Source organism: Thermobia domestica, chromosome 11 (assembly GCF_964235325.1).
Source record: "Thermobia domestica chromosome 11, izTheDome1.hap1.1, whole genome shotgun sequence".
Lineage (NCBI taxonomy): Eukaryota > Metazoa > Arthropoda > Insecta > Zygentoma > Lepismatidae > Thermobia > Thermobia domestica.
The window spans coordinates 59,376,307-59,403,843 of NC_137464.1; the positions used below are offsets into that span (position 1 = coordinate 59,376,307).

The 27,537-nt window shown below is 35.0% G+C and overlaps 1 protein-coding gene across 2 annotated transcripts in view; it reads left to right on the top strand.

The window, feature by feature from the left end:
- The window catches only part of LOC145663582 (ecdysteroid-regulated 16 kDa protein-like), a 46,323-nt gene that overhangs the window by 9,650 nt on the left and 9,136 nt on the right, over positions 1–27,537 (top strand). The window contains exons 1-3 of one of the 2 annotated variants that reach the window (XM_081729698.1): positions 1,470–1,703; positions 5,489–5,596; positions 24,035–24,231. In XM_081729698.1, the coding sequence (XP_081585824.1) occupies positions 1,673–1,703; positions 5,489–5,596; positions 24,035–24,231 (336 nt within the window). In that variant the 5' untranslated portion in view covers positions 1,470–1,672. Of the gene's footprint in view, positions 1–1,469; positions 1,704–5,488; positions 5,597–24,034; positions 24,232–27,537 lie in introns of those variants that run through there. The other variant, XM_081729697.1, reaches the window with a different exon arrangement.

Below are 27,537 nucleotides of genomic sequence, written 5' to 3' on the forward strand. Positions count from 1 at the left end.
AGCCATTACTCAAAAATAATTTTACTTTGTTTTCAATATTTTGATTCTACTAAATTTGGTCATTTTATTTTCGTACGATCTCAAATCAAATTACATAAGTGACTAGTGCAAGTATATACAATATACAAGTATATATTAGACCAACTACTTGGTTCCAATTTCGGCCCGAATTTTTGCTCAAGCATCTTCAAAAGGGAGAAAGTCCAGGTAGAAAAAGTCAGAGTGCTTGGAAATATTGTTATAAATTTAATAGTTAATCATGTTGAACTTATGCTTGTAACAGAAGTCAGTAAATTAGTAGCATTCAACTTTGATCTGTTAAATTTTGACAGTGTTTTTACCCTGTCTCAACTAAATTAGTAGTTCATCAAAGACTTACATGTTAATTTTAATCTAAATTTGTCCAGTAGCTTCTAAAAACAAAATTTATAAACAAAATCTTTACTAACGGGAAGTGCACAGACATGATGGTTCGGTGCTAAAGAATCTAAGAAAAAAAACTCATGAGTATGAAATGCAGATTTGTTTACATTATTTTGTACCTAGCAACATCTTTTACAATTTTATACTAACTTGAAGTGGAAACAAACCATACCCAGCGAACTGGAACTCTGAGAACAAAATTGCTTCCAAGGGCAATGCTACCTCATTCTCAAGGAAAGATGAAAAGGAGATTATTGTAACGATACTTGTATTTCAACCTTTATTTGTATTTGTGGGCAGAATATACTTTTTAATTATGCACAAGCTATTCAAGAAAAGGAAGAAGAAGTATATGAAAAAAAGGATATGCAGATGTAATTTCTTTTGCAGTTAATATACGTTGCTGTTTTGTTATAAGAGAGATTCGTTGTCATAGCAACGAAGAATAAATAAGATATAATTCCGGACCCATCTTGTGTAAGCTACATGAACAATTCTAAGGAGTGTAATTGTTTAATCTGTTATGTGCCCAAATAAAAAGGTAATATTTAAATACAGTGCGTAAAATGTTTTGTGTGATTTTGCGTAGCCTTGCTAATATAAATATAAACTGAGGACCTTTACGTAACGACGTTAGTTATACTGTGAAACCTCTACTAACGGACACCTCTATAAAGCGGACACCTCCCGTAACGGACATGTTCTGTAATCCCCAAACACTTTAATAGGATAAAACATATTGGCAAACCTCTCTAAAGCGGACACTCTCTACCACGGACACGGACAGTCTTTTCTGTCCTTTATAGGTATTATTTGCCTCCGTATTACGGACACTTTGTCTATAAATAAGTTGAAAATTATTGTAAAAATACATTTTTAGTAAGTCATACATGTATCACCAAGAGAGCATTGTGACATTTTGTCTCCTCAAAAGTCTACTAAGCAATCCAGACGAAGAGTCTCTGTTTAACAACACTCTCATGTCCTTTGCTTGCATTCCACTCCCACCCAAGGTGTTTTAGACACAAAAGTGATTGACAGTTGTCCTCCGTTTGGAATAACACGTTATTTTACTGTCCTGTTGGAATCTTTAACCAAGCAGAAGACAAGTTCGGTAGTTTTTGCCCACGGGTACGCATATTGTCACAAAAAAGACACTACTGGACTGCAAGTAACCCACAAATTAAAGCGACATACTGTGTAAAGTGCAGAGAACTATAACATCTTATTTCCATCTTGTGCAACGAACATGGAGTATAGGACAGCAGAGGACAACACAGGTACAGTAACATTTTGGAAATATTCGTGAATACATGATTCATCCAAAAATATTGTTACTAATTGCATATTACCTTCTTTACTAATTTACGTAAGAAAATATCAAAATCTCTCTAAGGCTGACACCTCTCTATAGCGGACAATTATTGATTCCCCACGGCTGTCCGCTTTAGAGAGGTTTCACTGTATATTAGGTCTTCTATTACAATTATTATTAGTATTATTGTTATTATTTTGAGTTTAACGCCCCACGATTATGGGCCGAAGCTAAGGGAGAAGGTGATGATGGAATAATGTCAATAATTGAATTGTGAAAGTAGGGGGAAACGAGAAAATCCCGAAAAATCCACGTACACGACGTTAGTTCATCACAAATCTCACTTCGCAGTAGCTGGGATCGAACCAGGGAACCTACGCGCCAGATATGAGCGCTGTACTTCGATGCAATTATTGTTTTTATTATAAAGATAATCGAATTATTTGTATTCATTGGATAATGATCTAATTAGTATATTATTTGACATTGTTTTAATTCTTACAACTGGTCCTATTAGTAATTGCACACGCGCTTGATGCACATGGCTTTGGGTTAGATTTGCGATATAAAAACTAAATGCATTACGGTAGGATTCAACTTTAAACCATTGACCTACTTCTGATATAGCCTTAATGCTAAAAATGGATGCTGAACTTCAACAAGCCAAGAAACTTAAAAAGAAGAAAGAAAGAAAGAAAGAAACCTAACTGACAAACAAAAACCTACAGAACAAATAAGCCAGCCAACTAACAAAGTCTAATTTCTGAAATTTCTAAAATATATATTTAAAAAAAAATCTCTTAAAATTTACTGAAAAAATTAAGAAAAATGAAGTAAAATGAAATGAAATCTTTGTTTTAAGTCCTACGATTATGCCAGTTAGGCTAAAAGAGACGGTGAAGATGAGAAATGAATGAAATGGTGGAATGAAGAAAGTGGGAGGAAATGGGAGATCTCGAGAAAACCCACGAGCACGGTGTTTGTCCACCACAAAGTTCACATAGCGCAAGCTGGGAAAAAATGAAGTAAACAGCTAGATAAATAAATATCTATCTATCGATAATTACAGATGGATATCTAAGAGATAAATTATCTCATCATTAGAGTTAGGATTTTTAGTGAAAGAAACTCTGAAAGGTGAAGAAAGCCGGTTATGGTGGAATCTTAATTAATAATTATACTACATCGTAAACACAATTCTAATATTTGTTTTTAACCAAATTCTCTACGTCTAGATACTTAGTCACTTGAAAACATGTCGTTACATCGAAAAATGTAAATGAATATATATAAAAGAGTGAAACAGAAATGAATTTGACAGCATTCATCATCTCAATGGCGGAAAATGGACTTTCTCGGGCTACCTGTACATAACATACTATTATTGTAATGGAGGCCTGGTGCTCTTCCTAATATTCTCACTTCATAACATAAGTTGTAATATAAAATTGACTTTATACTTCGACTAGCTTAAGTTTCTTTTTTCCTCTTTGTAACTGGTTCCTACACAATTAAAAACACAACACTCTAATATTTTTTTAAGGTAAAGCAAAAACAAGAACAGGTAACGTTTCGACTACCCCCCTCTGCAAAAAAAAAAAAAAAAATCTTGGGATGCATCTATAAGTAGTATTCCTATGTAATAGGGTTCTTGCTCTTCCTCTGTACGAGGAAAGACAAACCTCCCTTGCCATACCTACTATATTTCACATCGTAACCATCGTATTTTCTCTCAGGGTATTTGGCGCCTGCACAAATATCTAAAATCCCAAAATACTATTATTATTTTGCGAATGAACATTGTATTCAGAGAGAAATTAAAGAATTGAAGTTTTTTTTTTCTTTTTTTAAATCACGTCTGTTTAAAATGAACATCGCATGTCTAGCGTTACAAGAGAAATGGGAATATTTTGTTGTTGCGTAAAGTGTCTGTTCAAATGACGGAGACCTTGTGACGTGAGTGTATAAGATAAGGTCAAGGCTTTTCCTAAGAACCACGGAAAGGATTTCCAATGTCAAGACTACGATACTGTACGTGTGCGAAGAATGCTAAGTCATCATTCACGAAATCTCTATGGGCAGCACATAACATAGCTTTACAGAATACTAAACATATGCCTTCCGCATAGAAATACAGTACGTGATAAGCTTAAAGTGAAACACATGAGTTAAGAGGTGTTTGTCGCATTTTAAGTGTTCCTTTGCGGCTTCTTTGTTGAACTCAGTGGCGACTCTTCAAGGGAAGTCAGATCGATAAAATATTGCTAGAAGCTAAAGCTATATCAAGCTCTCTTCCAATAGCCTGTGGGCATAAAATTTAAATTTTTTATTTATGTGTCCCCTCCAAAACGCCAGTGGACGTCAGGAGAGCACCCACGAGAGTCCATTGGGACCGGATCTTCCAAAAGAAACTTCCTAAGTTAACATAGATTTGTATACTGTGTCAATAAAGCTATACTTGTTTAACAGGGCAATGATTGATGTAGCATGAAAATGTTATCCTACATTTCATCCGTTTTCTTTCTCTTATTAAAACAATCTAGTTCTATCTTTCTTTTTTAAATATAGGTGAAAGTATTTTACAATTACTTATCGCCTTTTCGAGTGCAGAAATACCCGTTCAATGTTACGTAAACGTAGTGGCTTGTAGTGTTGGAGCCCAACAAAATTTCGACCCCTCCCAACAAAAGTTTCTGTTTGCGCAACTAGTGGACATGAACTTTAAAATAATTTGGTTAAAATGATACTTGTTCTGTAGCGTAAAACTGGTAATCTTTTAGTCAATTTTCAATTGTCCATTTTAAGTTTATTACAAAAGGTCGGGATACAACAGGTGAACTGTATTGTGAACAATTATGCCACGTGTGTGTCATTCTAAACTAGAAATACCCAGTATTAGTTAGCAATACTCCGAGTCACGCAGACTGAACTTGATGGGTTCGGGTTATTACCTTATCCTACCTACAGAGCACACGTTACACCGTCGAATTGCGGTTTGTTTCGCTCTCACACACAATTCCTGTGTGGTCGATAGTTCAATTCATATGATGAGATGTATTCTGCAAGTGGCGAGTTCTTCAATTTTAAATCTGATAAAAGGTACCACCAGCAAATCGAAGTGTGATCACAGAGATGGGTAAAAGTCATCGAAGATGAAAGACTCTACTTTTATGATTAAAGTCTGTATTTGTTTCTGATATCCAGTGTTTCATTTACTTCATTATCTGGTGCAGAATACCTCGGACAGTCTAATACGATGAAAATATATCTTCTTAAAATCAGTTACTAAGTAAACGACTTTAATATTTACTCCTGTTTGAACACCGATAAGGGAACCTAGTATATATTTTTTAACTACTGTTAATTATGCCACAGTTATCCCTACATAGCATTTGATTTTCCTATCAAAAAGTGTAAAATTTTACTAACATTACCTCTAAAAATCTAATACATAGATTTACAAAAAGAGACGAGAAATTTTCAAGGTGAGATATGAAAAGCTTTTCGAAATTCGAGACAAGACGAGAAAGAATCCATCAAAAATTGAGACTACACAATTTTCGAGACGAGACGACAAAATCTTATTTCCTCTCTCGTCTTGTTTTGTGGGTAATGCCAGCTTTAGACTTTACAGATACCTAATAAGACATAGAGTAATCATAATATTAATTAATGTACGTATGAATGTTGAATAATACGTAAAAGTTTGGAATATTTAATTATTTACCTATTTTTTTATTTATATTTTAGAAAGAATTATTGGCGATCTTGTAAGCGTAAATGTGGCTACCTGTACGAGACCTCCATGTGTTTTAAAGAAAGACACATCAGTTTTGGTAAATTTTAAGTTTAATCCACGTAAGTATTATATTCTATACTTTTGATAACTTTTATTAATTCACTTAAATTAGACTTAATTGATTCATACCTTTTTCTTTTTTTTTATTTTCAAGTGATGATAGGAAATAAGAAACTACAGTAATCGTCAAAAAAATAAATTTATGGTTTCAGCACTTCATTGCCCTATATGCTGTACAAGTAATCCTTCTCTGTCCGATGGATACATACTGAACATTCGCTTAAAGGTCATACCGTTCAAATGTATTATTATTATTAGGTATTCTGCCTTCCGGCAGGTCCTGGGACTAATGAGGATTTTTTTTTTCAATTTTAGATTTGGGGCTGGAAATGTTTCTTCCACTTTTGTCGATCTTCAGCTTCCTCTTTTAACTCCCAATATTTCCTCCTATCTTTCAAATCATCGATCAGCTGTGTTCTTCTTCCCATTCGTCGCTTCCCTTCCATCTTTCTTTCTATGGCGGTGTGAAAAAGACAATTTCTTCTCAAGATGTGTCCAATTCAATTGGCCTTTCTACGAAGTATGGTGACTAGAAGTGTCCTCTCCTCTCCTATCCATTTTAAAACATCTTCGTTTGTTTCTCTCTCTGTCCATTTCATCTTCTCCATCTTCCTCCAACACCACATTTCGAAGCTCTCCAAATATTTCTTCTCTAACTTCCGTAATGTCCAAGTCTCTGAACCATATATTCCAATGCTTCATACATAGCACTTGACCAACTTCTTCTTAAGTCCAATGTACCCGAACCAAATTTTAAACTTAGAAATTTTATATAATATTTTCACACTGGAGTTGATCTATTTCTCTACTCCAAAAATGTTGATAGTTTACTGCAGGATGAAAATAAATAAATACTAACTTCTTGAAAACCGTTCTAAATATTTTGTTTATAGACAAAAGTCCCGTTTAACCGAATACCGAACTTGAAGAGTCGAACGAAAATTTGGATAAGCCGAAATTTTCATTCAACCGAAGTATATATATATTTATAGCATGAAAAGACGTTGTTGGCAACATATGATGACTTCACATCTCAACATTGCTACAATGAAAACAATTAAGTTTAATTCAGCTTGTAAGTTAACCTGGAAATTCCATTAATTGGAGTTAAACGAGACTGTAGTGTATTTCATATATCAATATTTTATTAACTATCTTATTATACTGTACATGGTGTAATTAATTCCTTTGGAGAACCCAGAAGAGGTAATTTACTGTTGAATGTAAGCTTTTTTTTTACCGACTTTATTTTTTCCAAAAATGACTATTATAAATGGATTTTCTTTGTACTTCAAAAATGAATATATTTCACTAATAACTTCAGCATGATCATTGGCCGGTATCCTTTATTTGTATTATCATGAGGGCAATAAGATGAAAGTAAGTGAAGATTCAAATATATATATGCAGGCTGTTAATGAACTGGGCCGACAATCTGTAAGAGAGGATTCCTCAGATCGGAATATTTTTTTTAAAATAAAGGTTCATTTGAAATTATTGAATATGTGAACCCAACTTCTTACAGTTTGTCGGTCTAGTGCATAACATGCAGAAAAGTGAAGCTATATACAGGGTGCGAAAAAAGTCCAAGAACGGTCCAATATCTCGCGAAATATACAGATCAGCAGAACAAACAAAAACACGTATTAAAGATTTTTTTAAAAAAAAAAAAAGAAAGCTATCCAATGATATCAAACGCAACCCGTATTCTCATTCCCTTCTGCGATATGGTGCGTAACTTTAAAATTTTAAGCGGTAACCCCAATTTCTCATTGTACTTTGGGATTCTCCAGAAAAAGTGACGGTGATTTGACCCAGAATTGAAAACAGGGTCTTCAAGGATGACACTTAAATCGACACACAAAAAAGGGAGCTGCAAAACGTTATGAAAATACGAATAGTCAGTCCCGTGGTCTGTGGCCATACGGTTACCATACCTGACTGCATAGTTAGGGGACCAATGGTCGATTAATGCTCAGAGTAACATTTCTTATGTGTATTTTTTGTACCGAAATAATGAATTAATACATTTTAACTTCGATAAAAATAATGTATTTTTCCATAATTTATTAACTTGCAAAAGAAAACACAAACTGTGACAAAAATGATTTGTTTTTGTTGTAAATAACCCTATGAACTATAACCATAATAACCTTATTAATACGAACCATTTCATAAATTTAGTTTGCAAAATAATTATTGAAATTTGTATTGTATGAACTTGAACGAAGTACTAATTGAAGTTAAAACAAATGTATTTAATATGTGGGAAAATAAATAAAAAAAAAGGTTACTGCAGTAGGGACTGAACTCACGACCTCTGACTTCGCAGTCCACTACGCTTACCGTATGGCTACAGAATACGAGACTTTGCATCTTCATAACGTTTTGGTACCCCGTTTTTGTGTGTCGATTCAAACGCCATCCGTGAAGGCACTGTTTCCAATTGTGGGGCAAATCGCTGTCATCACTGTCCCTTTTTCTGGAGAATCTAAATGGCAATAAGAAATGGGGAGTCGCATTCAAGCTTTTAAAGTTATCCCTCGCACCCCCGAAGCGGGTGTGGATAGGTGGTTGTGTTTGGTATCATGGGATAGCCTTTACGAAACTCTTTAACACGTGTTTTTGTTTGTTTGGCTACTCTGTATATTTTGCGAAATATTGGACCGTTCCGGAACTTTTTCCGTACCCTGTTTCATATATATATATATATATATATATATATATATATATATATATATATATATATATATATATATATATATATATATATATATATATATATATATATATATGAAACTTTGCTTTTTCAATCACTTTATATAACCCTCTGTAGACCTCGTTCCGTCTGTCGATTGGACTAGAACAGAAATGACAAGGGAATCGGTTTCTTCGTATGGCTTCAGCACTCCACGAATAGGTACCGGAAGTGACAGACCAGTTACTTCCGATACATAGTATATAAAAATATATTAATTACAGTTTTCTTTGTGATAGCCAAAAAAGCTAGAAGTTTGAACAGTAGTTCTAGTGTATAATTGTTTAACTGGAAGAAAATTACATATTTCATGCCACGTGTATCAACGTTATCACGTACATCGTCATATGATCAATGAGAATTTTCTCATAGGAACTTTAGAGAAAATGTGTTTTTTTTTTTTTTTCTGGAATATGTTTTTCCTTTCAAAATTGAGGAAGTAATTTCTTTTAGTGTATTAAATTAGTTAAAAATCTAAATAGTTGCATAACAAAAATTAGTAGTAATAATAATAATAACAAAGATTAAGAAATATTCATATTACGCAAATTCGAATGTGAAATAGTCCACTGAATTCTAGTTTAAATGGTATAAGGCAAATAGAGTCAATAATCATATGTACTACATTCAAATGTATAATTCAGATTTACCTGACCCACTCTTGCAGAACATATGTCAGCTGTGAAAATGCTTTTAAACAAAACTTACCTTAAGAAAAAACTCGAGAATCGAGTAGCTTTTAGACTTTTAGTTCTATATTCACAAGTTATTTTAATATAGTTCTATATATTTCGAAATAATACCGACAACGTTTGGGACGTGATCTCTGACACCAAAAAGAGACGAAAAGTATAGACCAACCTAGTGCACAAATGCTTCCTTTCGGAGTTATAGCCTGCCGAAAACATGAAAAAATGAACTTTAAAGGCCCATAGTTCCAATACCATGGAATGCACCGTCGTTGGTTGAAGACTTTATTTAGAAACTAGCATGTGCCCTATCCAAATAGCATGTGCCCTACATGTTTCAGAATCCTCCAGTACTTACGCAACAATTTTTATAGAAATAGTTGGTGAGTACTTCAAATTATATGCCTGCAGCAAAACTGCTTCTATAAAAATTGTTGCGTGAGTATCTTAATATTCTGAAACATGCGTTTATGGATAGCGCACATATTAGTTCTAAGTCAAATCTTGACCCGACTACGGTAGGATCCGTAGTTCTGGAGCTATGAGCCTCAATATTTTTTTCATCTTTTCGGCAGCCTATAACTCCGAAAGTAAACATTTATGCACCCAGGTTGGTCTATACTTTTCATTTTATTTTGGTGTCAGGAATCAACTCCCGAATGTTGTCGGTGTTGTTTTGAAACAATTTGTGTATAGCTAGGTATATATATATATATATATATATATATATATATATATATATATATATATATATATATATATATATATATATATATATATATATATATATATATCAAAAGTATCCGGACACCCTCAAAAACATACGTTTTTCATATTACGTGCATTCTGCTGCCACCTACTGCCAGGTACTCATCATCAGCGACTTCAGTAGTCATTAGGCATCTTGGGAAAGCAGAATAGGGCGCTCCGCGGAACTCACGGACTTCGAACATGGACAGGTGATTGGGTGTCACTTGTGTCAGAAGTGTATACGCGAGATTTCCACACTTCTAAAAATCCCTAGGTCCGCTGTGTCTAATGTGATAGTGAAGTGAAAACGTGAAAGGATATGCACAGCACAAAAGCGTACAGGCCGACCTCGTGTGTTGACTGACAGAGACCGCCGACAGTTGAAGAGGGTCGTAAAGTGTAATAGGCAGACATCTATCCAGACCATCACACAGGAATTCCAAATTGCACCAGGATCCACTCCAAGTACTATGTCAGTTAGGCGTGAAGTGAGAAAACTTGGATTTCATGGTCGAGCGGCTGCTCATAAGCCACACATCATGCAGGTAAATGCCAAACGACACCTCGTTTGGTGTAAGGATCGTAAACATTGGACGATTGAACAGTGGAAAAACATTGTGTGGAGTGACGAATCACTGTACACAATGTGACGATCCGATGGCAGGGTGTGGGTATGGCGAATGCCCGGTAAATGTCATTTGTCAGCGTGTGTAGTGCCAACAGGAAAATTCGGAGGTGGTGGTGTTATCATGTGGTCGTGTTTTCCTTGGAGGGGGCTTGCACCCCTTATTATTTTGCGTAGCACTCTCACAGCGCAGGCCTGCATTGATGTTTTAAGCACCTTCTTGCTTCCCACTGTTGAAGAGCAATTCGGGGATGGCGATTGCATCTTTCAACACGATCGAGCACCTGTTCATACTGCACGGCCTATGGCGGAGTGGTTACACGACCATAACATCCCTGTAATGGACTGGCCTGCACAGAGTCCTGATTTGAATCATACAGAACACCTTTGGAATGTTTTGGAACGCCGACTACGTGCCAGACCGACCTCACCGACCTACATCGATACCTCTTCTCAGTTCAGCACTTCGTGAAGAATGGGCTGCCATTCCCCAAGAAACCTTCCAGCACCTGATTCAAAGTATGCCTGCAAGAGTGGAAGCTGTCATCAAGACTAAGGGTTGGCCAACACCATATTGAATTCCAGAAGTACCGATGGAGGGCGCCACGAACTTGTAAGTCATTTTCAGCCAGGTGTCTGGATACTTTTGATCACATAGCATATATATATATATATATATATATATATATATATATATATATATATATATATATATATATATATATATACTATATATATAGTATATCCTACAAATATCTATATATACCCTACAAACACTATTATAATAGATTTTCTGAAATTTGTTGCATTTTTCATATATTTCAGTAATTGGGAGAAAAATACAAACATTTCTCGCAGAAAATTCTTATTAGTGAGTGCGCTATGAAGTGGACAGATTATCCATTAAAAAATACCACTTATATATATTTCATATTGTTTTATGTACCGAAAAATATTGACAATAGACATTACAGAAATTTATTATGTCTCGTTTGAATTTGGTCACCTTAACTTGGTAATTGTATTTATGGGCAACTTGGTAATTATATTTTTCAAAAGGCTGTACTCGGTGAAGATACTTTGAATCATTGTCACTACTAGTGAGTCTGAAAAGTTGAATTCTCCTTTACTTTCTCAGGTAACCCCAGGTACGGATTTTAAAGTGCCTGATTGAGTCTCACGGACGGAACAACGAGAAAAATTTCCTTCTGCCACTAGGGTTCGAACCCATGTGAACCCATTAGCACAAAGGAGCCTTATAGAGTATATTACCGTGGCCATTGGCTAGAGTTCTATTATAAATATTTGTTTATTTGATACTTTTTGTGTGTGTGATTTCCAAAATCAATTCTTAGTGGGTGCAAGAATTTTATGTTAATACTGGCCCCTCCTGAAAACTTAGGATCTATTTGAATGAAAGGTGTAGCAAATTTAGGTATAGAAAGTTATGAATATAAATATTGGAAATTGAAGCGCTAACCACACATTGTGCAGTTCAAAGTAAACCGTTTGCTTGGTCGTACTTCTTATTCAAATAAGGTACGAGGGAATTCTGTTCAGTTCGGTGAAAAAGCAAAACATTATATACTGGCACGTAAGAGTATCCCACCCATCATTATGTGCGATAGACTACTCTATAACCATAGGACTGTGTTGTTTCGGGATTTGATATTCGAAAATTAATATCCACATAATATCCAAGTGATCGATATATCGAAACATAAAAATGAAAATTATCAAAAAATCAGACACAAAATTTTGACAAGTATCTAAATATCGAAAAGATGGTAATATTGGTTTTTCGATATTTAAAAGAACTGATTTTTCAGCAACAAAGTGTTTAACAAAAAATCACGTAGGGACAGCTCATTCGGAGCTGTTCAAAGTTTAATAAAAAGAGCATAGAAAACTTAATCCAAAAATGTTCGTTAGAAAAAAGAGCACAGTTCATTAAAAGGCCTAATTACTGCGAAATTAAAATACCTCTAATTTTACAGTAATTATGTTATATCCTGAAATAGATAAAAAAAAAATAATCGAAATGTGGAACAAGAGCGCTCTAGACAATATTATTTTGTATGAGGTACCGTTATAACGAGTCAACAAGCAGTTTTCTGTTTGCAGCCACTTAGAAATGCGTGAATAAATGCCGATTTTCAAAATGGCTGGAAATCGAAAGCAGATAACTGAGTTGTGTTAACAGTAGGCTATCAATGTAAAACAATATTGTCTAGGGCTCTCTTGTTCCACATTTCGATTATCTTTTATCATTTGAAGATATCACACAATTACTGTAAACTTTGCGGTATTTTTCTTTCGCTGTGATGCGGCTTCCTAAAGACTGTTCAAAGTTGCATTTAAAGAGAAATTAGTGACAGTTCATTCAGAGCTGGCCAAAGTTCTAACTAAAGAAAGGAGTGTTCATATCTGATCATTGTTCTAACAAAATAAAGTTTATTAAAAACTGTTCAAAGTTCTTAAGTCCATTCAAACTTCTTCAAAGTTGTTAGGTTTATTAATCTATTGAAAATTCTAATTATGACATAAAAATAATATAGAAACAGTTCATTTGGAACTGTCCAAAGTTTCAATTTAGAAAAAAAAAATAATAAGCATAGGAAAGTTCATTCAAATGTGTTGAAAGATATACTATTCAGGTGTTATTCCTGAAGATAAGCACATATTTAGACAATGTCAAGTATCACATGTAAAGTTCAAGGTTGAACTGTTTCAGAACTTAGCAAAACAAATTAATTTTAGAGAAGATTCCAGCCTGCTCTTTTTGTTCTCAAATCATTAAAATGAATATGCAGTTTTATTGCATAAATGCAGTGAACAAATAAGAATGAAAAGTGTGCTGTCGTAATAATATGCAATTATGGAAAGGAGTAATACTTTATAAGGAGTGTCAATGAGTCCATGGTCAAGAGAAGAGTAATCATTCCCCATTACCTTACAGACAATAGTTTACACGTTGCAATTTATAAGAGAAGTTACTTGAATAGCTGCCAATTCTTGTTCTTGAATATGATATTCACCCGCGTATTTACAGAATCATAATGGCATTTATGTAAATATTCTTCTCTATAATTGTGCCTATTACGTAGCATCTAGTTACCACAATGAATGAACATTTTAAAGTGATGTGTTAATCACCTGACCAAACTCGAAAAAAGTAAACGAATGTTTAGTAGGTATTGTACAGTGGTGGAACTAGCCAAAGGCCGGGAAGCCTAGCTCCCCCGCCTCCAGTTCTTTGAATGACAAAAATAATTTAAGAAGTTATAGTAAAATCACAATATATCTATCGTAGTCTTGGTTGTGGCTACCCCCCCCCCCAGTTTTTATCTTCTAGATCTGCCACTGGTTTTGTAGTATTTCAACAGAAAGACGCATCTAAAACGTTGTGCAGTTGTGACTCGTTACTGCTGGCATTTTTGCCGATCCGAAATATTCGCGCGCTACCCTGTATTTTTTGCGCGCTACCCTAGCCAGCTGATTTAAGTTGGTCATTAATTTGCCCACTTGATATCGAGAACAGAACCCAACCAACCCGATCCTACTACTACTAGTACTACTACTACTATTACTACTACTACTACTACTTTTGATACTACTACTATTACTACTACTACTACTACTACTACCTTTGATACTACTACTACTAATTTTACTACTACTATTACTACTTTTAATACTACTACTATTATTACTTTTACTACTACTATTACTATTTTACTACTACTACTACTACTACTACTTATAGTATGGATCCGTATAGCAAAGTTACACGCTTATTTTTATGAAAAAAGCGTTAAGAAAATTTAAGAAAATAAAAACTTTTCTTGGGCCGGGTTTGAACCCGCGCCATAAGCGCCTTTCATTACTAGCCCCCTCAGTAAATTACTTTTTTCAGTATTATTTTCAATCTTATTTTAATGAAAAAAGTGTTATGAAAATTTAAAAAATAAAAAAATCTGTGGATCGGGTTAGAACCCAAACCACCCACCAATCCACATCTTAACTTTGACTTTTCATTACCAGTCCGTTGTGCTATGACGCTCCCTTTTTTCAAAAATAAAGTTAACTGACTCACCGAACGTGTAACTTACTTGAACCACTTATTACAAATTTTACTTACTTTACATGTTCAACTGGCTTTTCCAATCACCTAGAATGACAGGGACACAAACACAGAAACATCAATGACAGTTAAAATCGCAAAGGCTCTCCCACTGGGAATCGAACTGAGGATCCCGTACACCAAAGGCGCACGTGCTAGCCACAATACCCGCAGGGAGGGCATGCGCGGCTACGATAGCACCCTGCGTTTGCTGTCTACTATATGTATATCATGGCTCTTGATGCCCTATCTGTATCGGCCAATAAAATCAGAGAATACCTGAAACGTTTGCGATTTGCAAATATGCTTACCACTGCAACAAAATGATTAGAGATGCAAGGGCTCGAAAAAAATGGCTTTTTTTGAAAAAAACTCGGTTTTTTCTGCTTCGCTTTTTTGCTTGGGAAATTTTGGGCTTTTTTGAAAATTTTGCTTTAAACTGATAAAGCAGACTCTGTTTCGCTTCTCTACAACAAAAAACTCATTTAATTAGTGGATGCAGATAATAATATGAAACTTCGAAAATAAACCATGAATTTCAAAAAGATTTTTTAAAATTCTTAACATATTTACATTATGAATTCCAAAGGATTAACCAATATATGTAATATTATTTTAACCTCTTACATACAATAAGTACTTAAAACAATGATACACAAATAGCTAGCAAAATTGTATGTAGTATTTTTACTTCAAAATATCACACACCCTCCTTTTGAAGCAAAATAAAGTAAAACATGAGAGAAATTTGCACATCAAGAGCTTCGTTTCGGGTGGTTCTATACATTCTTGAAATTTTTCAGTAAAGTTTTAACTTTCATATACATTGTATGATTATTTCGAACAAATTTTTCACTGATTGATCACATACGTAATAATCTGTTACCACCTATCAGGTGCTCGGATCTGCTAAATCGGTAAAGCTCCAAATTCTGTAATGCACTGACTGTTCCTTAAGCTTGTTTAGGATTGGGAAAATATCGAATTTTCTGTTCATGGATCATATACGTAATAGACGGTTCATCTGAGCGTATGGTTTCCTGGGCTGTAGAATATATAACCACCATCACGGTTTACCCAGTCCTGAAGGTTTCTGAATTTTTAACAAGAAAATTCAACATATCGCTACGAAACTTTTTTTCCTTTTTACAAAAAAACTATGAAATATGTTCAAATTCACAAGAAAGACACAAAATTGATTGTAATAATTATCAAGGCATTTCTCTTAACATTCTATTAATAAGGTTGACCCAATACACAGATGAAATTATTGGATATTATCAGTGTGAATTTAGTGGAAATCAACATATATTTACCATTCGACAAATACTCGAAAAGAAATGGGAATATATTACCCAGTACATCAACTGTTTATTGATTTTAGAAACGCTTACAACTCGGTTAGGAGGGAAACATTGTACAACATTCTTACAGAAATTGGAATACCGAAAAGCTAGATTTATTAAGTGTTTAAATCAATCCCAGAATAAAGTCCGAGTAGAAAAATGCGAACTTCCACGTCGAGATTGGCCTGAAACAAGGATATGCGTTATCGCCGTTATTATTCAGCTTTGTTCCGGAATACGCTACAAGAAAAATCAGAGATAGGAACCAGGGCCTAGAGTTGAATGGTATTCACCTTGCTATGGTGTATGCTGATGATGTAAATCTGATAGAAGAACAACCGAAAGAAATGCAAAGGCTTTATTAAACGCTTTAGGGACATGAGTAAATGCAGAGAAATCTAAATACAAGGAAGTTCAGAAGGATCATAATACGGCAAATTATGAATGCGTTAAAATATCAATTAATACTTTCGACACAGTGCATACTTTCAAATACCTTGGATCAGTATTACCAGACCAAAATCATACCCACAAAGAAATTAAATATCGACTGAAATCAGGAAATTCTTATTATTATTCAGTTCAAAATATTTGGTCGTCACAAATTCTGTCAAGGAATTTAAAGCTTAAAATATATAAAATGATAATCATGCCTGTTATGCTTTATGGTTGTGAAACATGGTCGCTTACGCTGAGGAAAGAACGAAGACTGAAATTATTTGAGAATAAAAGTCTGAGACGAATATTTGGACCCAAGGGGAACGGGAATGGGGAATGGCGGAAACTTCATAAGGAGGAAATACATAATTTATACGGTTTACCAAACATCGTTAAGAGTCATCAAGTCTAGGAGGCTCAGGTGGGCAGGTCATGTAGCCAGAATGGAAGTAAGTAGGAATGCTTTCAAAGTTTTAACTGGAAATCCAATCGGGAAACATCCATTAGGAAAACCTAGGCCCAGATGGGAGGACAATATTCAGATGGATCTAGCAGAAATAGGAATACAGAGTAGAAATTGGATTGAATTGGATAAGGACAGAAGTCAATGGAGAGCTTTTGTGGCCATAGAGAGAGAGAGAGAGAGAGAAAAAAAAAAAGAGAGAATACATTAAAGTTAAGCACAACTGCACAATAAACATGAGTGAGTGATTAGCTTTCGCGCATCTATCGTGAAGTCCGCGATTCAACACCGCATTCGACCATTTTGACAAAAGTTTTTCTTAGCTCCATCTGTGAATGTAGAGATAGTGCGTGTATTGTGAGTCCTGGCCGACTTCCTTTCTAATCGTTTTTAAATCTTTGTTATTACTAATTACCAGCAGTGATGGGTTTGCGAAGAGGGTTAGGGTGGGGATGTCTTTCGGATTGAAGCCTCTACCCCGAAATTACGGAATTTCTAAAACAAACTAAATATTAGTTTTGCCTTTACTCATAAACTTCAAGCTCTCCTCAAATAAAAAATTAGGAATTTTTAGAAAAACTAAGCATTAATAAGAAAGCCCCTTCCAAAATACTTTTCTAAATCCGCCACTGATTATCAGTATAAAATGGTCTTCAAGGTTGTATCTGGAAGATTATAGCTGAATATACAAACGAAACAATTTATTTGTTATGCCTGTACTCAGTAGTGTACGCAGGAATTTATTTCGGGGGGGGGGGTCAAAGCTCAATATGAGGGTATTTTATATTAAAATTCCTAAAGTTGTCCCTAAAATTAGTCTAAATTTACACAAAAGTCGAAATTTCGGGGGAGGAGGTCCAGAGCCCCAGGACCCATCCCCTGCGTACGTCCCTGCTTGTACTCATAAACTTAAGCTCCTCTTAAATAAAAGTTAGAAATTTTTAGAAAAACCAAACATTATTCAGAAAAAAACCCTCCCAAATATTTTTTCTAATTCCGATACTGATCATTTCTATCAAATGATATTCAAGCTTGTGTCCGGAAGATTATTGTTAAATCATTGCACAGCTACAGCATAACGGAAATGTGGAAGTACGCTCTGACAGATGTATTGAAAAACGTACGCTCTGATGAATATATTGAAAAACATAAGTTTAATTATGTGCTAGAAGCTAGAGTACTAAGCTCTAAGAAATGAAACACGGATGACTAAAAAATAATAATCTAGAGAAGAAAAAAATGTCGATAATTCAGAAGTTAAAATAAAGTTAAATAGCTTCTAAAATTGCCCTCAAATACTACGTACTTTATGTTTACTTTAATTCATAAACCATGTGCTCCATCCATTGTGATGGTGAATTCCAGAGCGAAATATGGCGTTTAGGTCATGGAATCTTATTTAACTTTAGAGTATACTATAAGAAAGCTATTTAAACAGAAAAATCATGAAAATGAAAAAAGCCAAAATTTCCAAAATTCTCGTTTTTTTCCCAAAAAGGCCGGCATTTTATGTGCAAAAAACCATCGATTCAAAAAAGCCGGCTTTTTTGCATCTCTAAAAATGATACGTTGGTACGTTAAATTCGTAGACAAGGGAGTGAATTCATCCATCTTGACAAAGAAGAAGATTATTGATGATATTGATCAATTTTAATTAAATCAGGCATGTGCTTTCTTTTGAGGTATCAAAGTAAGGAATACTGCTAAGGGAAAGAAGTGAATTTGCCTCACTTTTAAATATATATATATATATATATATATATATATATATATATATATATATATATATATATATATATATATTTGCGTTCTTACAGCGCAAAGGTTCCATGTCCAATTTTATAAATTTACAGGGGAGAAAAAAATAAAGTTCAACTCTTCATGAAAATTACAATTTTTTTTATTTGTTGAAATAAATGTTAAATTATCATTTTGTATGCCTTATTTAATAACAACATTTAAAATACTACATTCAAAGTTAATAATTGCAGCAAAAAAGAATGTCTTTTTATGTATAATGTCTTTTATCATATTTAGCTGTAATGCATATAATAAGAAGTAAATGCTTTCAAACTATTTCAATTAGTAAAATAATGAACTTTTGAACTAAAAACAATTCTTAGTAACTCTAAAAGAGGGTTATGAATGTAAATAGTATATTATTACAATGTTACTGTTTTGACGGAATTAACATTCTTCGTCACTGTCACTTTCTGTCACGTACATCAAAGTGTCTTCAACTTGGGTCGATGATGGCAATTTACTGTAAAAGTGATAATACTCCTGAGGGATTACTCCAGTATTTAACATAGACATCAGGTCGGCTTTCTTGGCTGCAGATATTGGAAGTGGATTCTTGTACAGTTGAGGTACTTCAAGATCACTTGGTCTCCCAGAACTACTACGTCCACGAACATGAATTTCATGGAAGGTAGTCTCAGAAATTCTTTCCTTGAATTGAATTACGTAAGGTTTACTTTCTTCAAACCGTAACCACTTAATACGCACCCAATTTACATTATTGTTCATTGTATATTTTGTTCTGTTCTTCATAATCATACTAGCAAGTTTTTTGTAGTCCTTAAAAGATTTGGTTTCCAAACGAGTAACTTTGTAGGGACGCTTCCTTCAAGCACCAGTAATGACAACTTCCCATTCACGAGTGCTGTAAACCTTTTGATGCCGCCTTGCTCTTTCCACTGTAGAATGAATGGAATCAGCTTCCAGGTAGCTGTGACCTTTCTTCATGAACATCAAGTCAATAATGTTCAGGGTTGGATGATTCTGAATTAACAGCAGAAGTGCTGCCGTTACGTACTGGTTTCTGTTTTGTCCTGCACATTTATCTGAGAAACACGAAACTTGTTTAATAGTTGGAGGTAACTGTTCAAAGTACATTACTAACGATGTTGCAATTTCAAATGCTCCTTTTTTTCCATCACACTCACTCCATAATAACAAAACCCATCGGAAGTTGGGTTTTCATAAATGGTGAAATTGTATACTGATAACTTGCGTTTGTAGAAAATGGTGCAATCGGCAGCAAATGGTGTGTTCAGAACAGCTCGAAGATCAAAGGACACACTTCGAAACGAATTATCTTCTTTTGCTCTTGATTTATTTTGCTCTTTGCTCTCCATGGCTTCTTTCACCCTTTTTTTGTGTTGTTTCCATTTAGGAAACAAACGTTCCTTGTGCTCTTCATCTGCTTCTACAAATTGTTCATTGTTCTTTCTTTGGAATGAAGAATTTTAACCGGAATTCATTATTAAAAACTTCTCTGTATTTGTGTTCTTTTACGGGCTGAAGTGCATTTTGCTTGCAATAATCATTCACATACATCTTTGACAAATTCAGATCTGGTGACAAATACTGGAATGTAGAATCTCGGCGACAATAGTGTGGTTGAACTCTAGGAAAAATATTAATATGAGCACGTACATGCACGAATATTGGAATCTCCGATTGAATAAAATTGCTCGCATATTATGTGACGTTGCTGTTCATTTATTTTCACGGAACATTTGAATCGACACTTTTCACAGTCAACTTCTTCTGGCACCTTTTCAGGAATAACTTTTCCACTTCTATTTACGTACTCCTTGCCTGTCAACATGTTTATTTTTCTAACATTTTCCTTCCATGAATCAGGAGAAACTTCATATTTCTACCTTTTACTGTACCTGAAACTTCTTTCTCAGCTTCATATTCAACCTCTTCCTCCTCAACTTCCTTGTGTGATTCAGCTGCGATCACTACAAATGAACTTCCAGCATCGCACACTTCAGGATTGCTTTCCTTTGAAACCCATGGTGGCACGTACGTAGGATCATTCTCAGAGTCATCTTCAAGTAGTGATGCTAGATTGAAGGGAATTTCCCGCGGCGTGTGGAGATTTAGCAAAGAAATTTTTATGGAGAGAAAAAGGGAAATTTTACGAATATGAGATAAAATGTAGGGAAATTTAGCCTTTCAACAAATGTTAGGTTACTAAGCACTGCGGCAGTATGACAAAAGACGGTGGCATTCTTTCCAGAATCCCACACACTTTATTTTCCCACAAGTCATTATACTAGATAACATTGAAGTAATAACAGATCAAAAGTACATAAGTATGTTGTGAAGATATAAGCACAGTATAAGAATATATACATACGCAATAATGATCTCTTTAAAATATTGTATATATTATGGTGAACTAAAATGAGGGAAATTTTATCTTAAGAAGGGAATATTTGAGCATTCCTGAGGGAAATTTTTAACTTGAGAACCTAGCATCACTGCTTCAAGTACAGAGAGACGGGCTGAGTACGACGCAGATGAATTACTGCTATTTGAATCCACAAGCTCGTTTTCTGTTTCACGGTCACTAGGGTGCTTGGTGCGGAACATCTTCCTAAAAACAATTAGCATGGTACTGTTGGATATTTAAACAGAATTATTGTACTAAAACGCGCGAGATTTTATTTCTTTCGTTTGATAATGTCACGTTGAAATATTCTTAGATATAATTAGATAAAAATGTTTCATATTTCCCTCTTTAATAATGTAATAATGGACAAAACTACATCCTTTTGAAAGCGGAAACAAACTTCGGAAACATCTTTTCTAGGAGAGCTATTAAGTACCATGTAGAATGACAAATCTTATTGATGTACTTCGAGTACGAAGGTTCTATGTCCATGTTTGCAAGAATATGATGGAACTAAAGTTCTATGTCCGGACATACAACCGTTGTGCTCTAATTTTTTTTTCTTTCAGAGGACATAGGTAAATGTTTCATTCAATATTTCTTGCAAACAATAAGGATTTCGGATGTTTTCTTATCGCCATGTGAAAGAGCATTTCGTGCGACATCTATACGTATAAAAAGCTCAGTTTCAAAAAAAAAAATTGGACATAGAACCTTTGCGCTCTAAGGACGCGAAACGTTTCTCAGATAGAAATTATCAGATATGCATCAAACATGAGCTGTATTTTCTTTGAGGCTTCCTAATATGATATGTTAGAACAGTCAGTAGTAAAGAGGTCAACAAATCTCCAACTTTAAAATTATGTTTGATTTTAGTGTGGCATGATATTTTCTCAAATAATATTGAAACTTGAAATTTTATAGTAGATTTCTATCAATTCTTGTTTTAGTGGAGAGATTAGAATAAAGATAGAACACATTCTTGGAACGCTTAATCGATTGCAAAGAAAAAACGGTTCTCGCTATCTATTACCGTTTTCACATTATAGGGATTGACGACGAAACCAGAAATTGTTGATTTGTGCCACTTTCAGTTTGAATAGAAAGTTAAAAGGGAAGATGGCATGTATCCTTAAAGTTAGAACACTAAATCAATTTCAAACAAAATAGCTACTCGCTGTTTCTTATCGTTTCCCCACGTCAGGAATTTCCGCGACACACTTCTTGATCTATTATTAATATTATGATAAATTATAGTGATGTAAAGATATACATTTCTATGAAGTAATGATTTTATGTATTACTGAGTATTGTTACTTTCGCTGGAGGCGTTGACTGATACAATCTATCTTAAAATTTGATTTTAAATTAATTATTAAATATTCTATCAATTTCAAATTTTAAAATTTCGCGACATATCGGTTCGAAACCACTGAATTAGTGAGCGGCTTTTCGAAGCTTTCGTTTGGCGTTTTTATTGCTCGTGCATACGCTTGGAAAGTGCTGACCATGTATTAAAATGTGGATAGCTAATCACAATGCGCTACAAACACGAAAGCAATAAAAAACGTGTAGAAACCGTCGGCTCGAGAGTATTTGGTGCGTTTCGGTACAATATACCGCTTGCTGTTTAAAAGACGTCTAAAGGAAGGGGAAAAAAGGAAAGACGTGTTGCCAGGTAAGGTGTTTTTTTTAGCAAGAAACAGCTGCTTGGAGGATGCTTTGTGCAGAGTATTGGAATTCTGCTATTATAGACCTGGACCTGGCAAAAAAGATCTGGAAACCCTGACTGGCTCACAGTATGATTTATAACTCTGACGAAAGTAAAATTACCGAGTAACCACCTGGGTCGCGTTCGCTGTAGGGGTAACGCATCCGAGACGCATTCTCGAATAGCCTAATCCCCTGTTATGTTCCGTTCGTGTCATAACCGCTACCATTCACAAAAACCAGTAGAGTCGTGCCGCTGTTGCTTTCTATACCACTTCCCAAGATGGATCGCAATGCTCACTCAGCCACAATTGAGAACATTTGATTTCAGGTAAACTTCGTGTCGCTTCGTGTGCTCCGAAGGAAGCAAAGGGATCGCGGCTAACAAGCCACGACCGGGCTTTTTTTTTTTTTTTTTTTTTTTTAGGCGGCTTGTCGGGCCATGGTATGGGAACAGCACAGGCAGGGCACGTCATGTGCGAATTTAAAAAAAAAAAGAAGAAACCCAGTGATTTTTCAATGTCAAAGTTTGATAACAAACTTCGTGAACCACGGCATAGATGGCGCACGGTATGGGAACGGCACACTATGTGTGATTTAATCTTTAGACTAGGACACTAGCTGAAATACCCATTCTTTGCATGGGGACTGTATTGAGAAGTCAACGCCTGTGGGAGTATCACCGTTCATCTCAGCGACCGAGAAAACTATGGATTTGACACTAATATTGGTCATTTTGGATTATTTTTACGTCTCGGTAACTCCCAGCTCCCGCAGATGAAGCCGGCCCGCAATACAATGGTAGCTGAAGTTGAAAGTTACCGCAAATGGAAGAATCACCATTGATCTCACCGACCGCGAAAACTGTGGATTTGACACTAAAATCGGTCATTTTGGATTATTTTTACATGTCTCGGTATCCCCTTCCCCCTGGTGACCCTTGGCCAGCAGTTGAATGGAGTGAATTTGGAAGTTAATGCGATCGGAGTTTTACCATTGCTGTCAGCGTTCGCGAAAACTATGAATTCGATATTAATAGTCTAAACATTTTCTACTAGTTTTACACGTCTCGATAAACGCACCCCTTCTGAGACCCCTGGTTTGAAATTTGAAACCAAAAGCTGCTTTATCTTGGTCTACGGTCTGGACCAAGGTACCCGTGACCCAAATTTGGTAACTCTCGGTCCACTCGTCTGGTCGCCAGGCCGCATACAGACAGACAAACACACTGACACACAGACAAACAAACTATTTTATTTATATTAGAAGATTGTTCTTTTATTCAAATAATTACCCTTGGTGATTTTTCCTAAGTACATATATTTATATATTTTTCTTTTCAGACGAAGACGTTGAAGACCTGGAGCAAAATGTATATGCTTACATCTTTGGAGTTCCAGTCCCTTTTCCAGGTTTCCATAAAACAAACGCAAAAAAGGATATTTATACTGAAGACGGACAGCACGCAACGTTCCCTTTGAAGGCCGGTGCAGTTTATTCTTTTATAAGAAATTTTCCGGTACTTCGAGTCTATCCTCAGGTTAGTTATATATTGTATATATATTTATTATTGTTATGTTATAATTATACTAGTAAGACTAATAATGATGTAGAGCCAATTTAGTTGATACTCGCCACACTGGACAAAATAGATTATCAGAGACTTTTTTTTCTGAAGATACTCATAGAAACCATAGCAGGTACGAAGGCAAACATCAAAATCTAAGCAAGTGCAGGTACTGCACCTTAACGTGGCTTTTGTCCTTCAGGAAGCTTGTTCATCCTGGTTTTGCTCCTTAAAGTTTTTCTGCTCGTAGTAATTTCCCTAAAATTATGAGTCAGAGTCTAAAAGTGAAGAAATCTAAATCAAAAACAAGAATAACAAAACCAAACAGAAAGGGAAATAATTCGAATTCATTTTCTGGTTTTCTTAATCGTGAACTGAAACAAAGCTATACTCCATAATTGAAAAAGGTAGTGTAGTCTGGATATTTTAGATTATTTTAGATTAAAAAATATATCTTAAACGTATTTGCAATGTGAAAAATAATGCTTCTTAGTAGTTCATTAATTTGTAATTTATTTCGAAATATCTAAAGATTCTGGATATTGTCAAATAAATGTGGTCAATACACTACAGGAAATTTACTCATAGTTTATTTTGATATGAACAGAAATGTCTTTCACCTTTTTTTCGTTCTTTCTTCCGTGTTTGCAGAAATTCTTAGATAACGGTTCCTATTAATCTTTCTCAGTATTTCATTTTAGTTTCAATGACGTTTTGTACTGTTTTAAGCATGATAAATGTTTCTCTTGATATTCTATACAATTTTAAATTATATGAAATTTGCGTACATCAGACCTGACCAGGAACATCATTTGGGAAGAGCAGGGGGCAATTATGACCCCCTCCGTGTTTGAGAAAATATACTTTTCAATAAATTGTATATTAATCTAGTAATATAAAAGTGATACTCTACTGTCGGTGGCTAATCTTAATCCCCCTCCCCTGGCAAAACCGGAAATTACGCTACTGAATCTGACACAAAAATGTCCTAAATTTTTTCCATATCCATGGGCAACTGTGACCAAAATGAATGAATTTGTGTCAAACGCTCCCACTGCACAGTGGGCCAGAATCAGAATCAGAATCTGACTGGAAAAAAAGTCGTTTTGGCAACTACGTCTAATCTACATTCGAACAGCACAGTTGTGTTAAGTAATAAATAAGGTTTCTTGCTGCGTATCAGTAAACACGGATAACAGCATATAGTGGCGGCAGCAGCACTTCAAAATTGATAGTTCATTATCTGTTTTATAGCGCGCTGAATTGGGGTAGTATGAACGTAAGGTTTGCGGTTTAATTGCGCATGTGAAAAGGCAACGAACGATCGCAAAATAAGCTATGAGTAAACGTATGTATATGTACTTGCTGTTTGACTAAAGTTTTGATTGATTGGTTTACGTTGCTGTTCTGTAGAAGCATTTCTAGAGAGTCCAAGTATTCACGTATTGAAGAACTGCTATTGGAAATTGAAATTGAGATTTAAAAATGTACGTTCATGTCTGTATTGAGATCTTTCGTCATGGTGTAGTTTGATATATGTATTTCGAAATACAGTTGTGATCTACTGCCCGTTCTTGCCCGATTTTTATATTTATCGTCTTTTCAAAGTTAGGTGTAGCGAGCCGGATACGCTCTTCGTGACGTGAAGAACCTGTACGAGGTATTGCGTTCTAAACCATCACTTTATAATTATGATACGAACAGTTATGTAATGTAAATTCTTTCTGTGGATGTTCTTTGCAGTGTGAGAGTGACTTTAAGTCAGGGTTTGAAAAAACCCGGGTTTTTTTGAAAAAGCCCAACCCACCTGGGCCCATGTGGGTTTTTTCGGGTATTTTCGGGTTTAATCGGGTTTTTTCGGGTTTAATTGGGTTTTTTCGAAATATTTCAATGTCTTTGGGGTAAAAGTGTTAAAATGTGATTTATATTTCAAGATTATCATTATCACAACTTGCAACAATTTTCTATTCACTGCTGTTTTGAAAAAATGGCCGCCATTTTGAAATTTTACGTTGGATCGCCGCCAAAACATATACAGCTAATTTAGAGTGTCTCGTGCTTATATTCTAAAAATTTCAACTTAAAAGACCGAAAATTGCACTTTGTAGCGTGGATACCCGCTATATTTTTTTAAAGCCACCATTTTGAAATTGTACGTTGGTATGCCGCCAAAATCTGTACAGGAAATTTAGTGTGTCTCGTGCTTGTACCCTGAAAATTTAAACTTAAAACATCGAAGGTGCTACCTTGTAGTATGTGTGGTACAGGCAGACGATCGAATCATTCCAGAAGCCTCACTGACGTTTGCCAAATATGAACAACAAATATATTAATTTAACAGCGTAAAATAAATAATTTTATTTGAAGGTCACTTTCGATATTTTGTGCGTTCAATTAGGTAAAATTCCCGAGCATTTGTTGCAAGACGTTTCTTTCCAGAAAATTAATTTAAAACAATTAACAAAGATGTAATTCATATTTTATCTTCCAGCGTAAAATAAAATAGTTTTATTGTTGAAGTATTCAGTTCCGATGCTTTCTGCGTTCAATTGCGGGAATTTCCCGAGCATTTCATTCGCGACTTTTTTTTCCCTCGAAAATGCAGCTTTCTTTACTGTATATCGAAACTTCCACTAGTACGGAAGTTTGAATTCAGCACTTGAAGTAGTAGGTGTTGCGTAGTTTTCGGAACTCTGAGCATTAAGCTTCTTAAATTTAACAAGAACGTTTACGCTATTGTTGGTGTTGATTCTAAAGAACGCTTATTTGAAGAGTACCAACAAATAACTGAACTAAACTGTTATTGTTGGACAACTAAATTTTACTAAAGAATACTTGTGCTACCATCAAAGGTAAGAAATAATACTAATAGTTTTACTAATGCACTACATATTTACTGGTAGTACCGGCACATATGGCTTTAAACTCGTCAAACGTAGGGGAGGCCGGGGCACATTGTCACAAGGGACATGTTGTCAAAGTAGCAATTCTGAAAAAAGCGAAAACATTAGCGCGCAGGTGCTGCTTTCTTGTTTACTTACTAGATGTCACTACTAACTGTACTCGATTGGAGATACGCGGCAACAACGGTGCTGCGTCAGTTGAACTTTGTTTTCAGTGCCGGAATGTAAATTTTCCAGTCTTGAAATTGCTATTTTGTGTGTTCGTGAAAGCGGTAGAAACTAATATTTGTGTGTGTGTTATGTAGATTACAAATAGAGCTTCATAATGTGCTACTTTGAATGCACCTAATCTTGTCGTTTGGTATAGATATTTTGT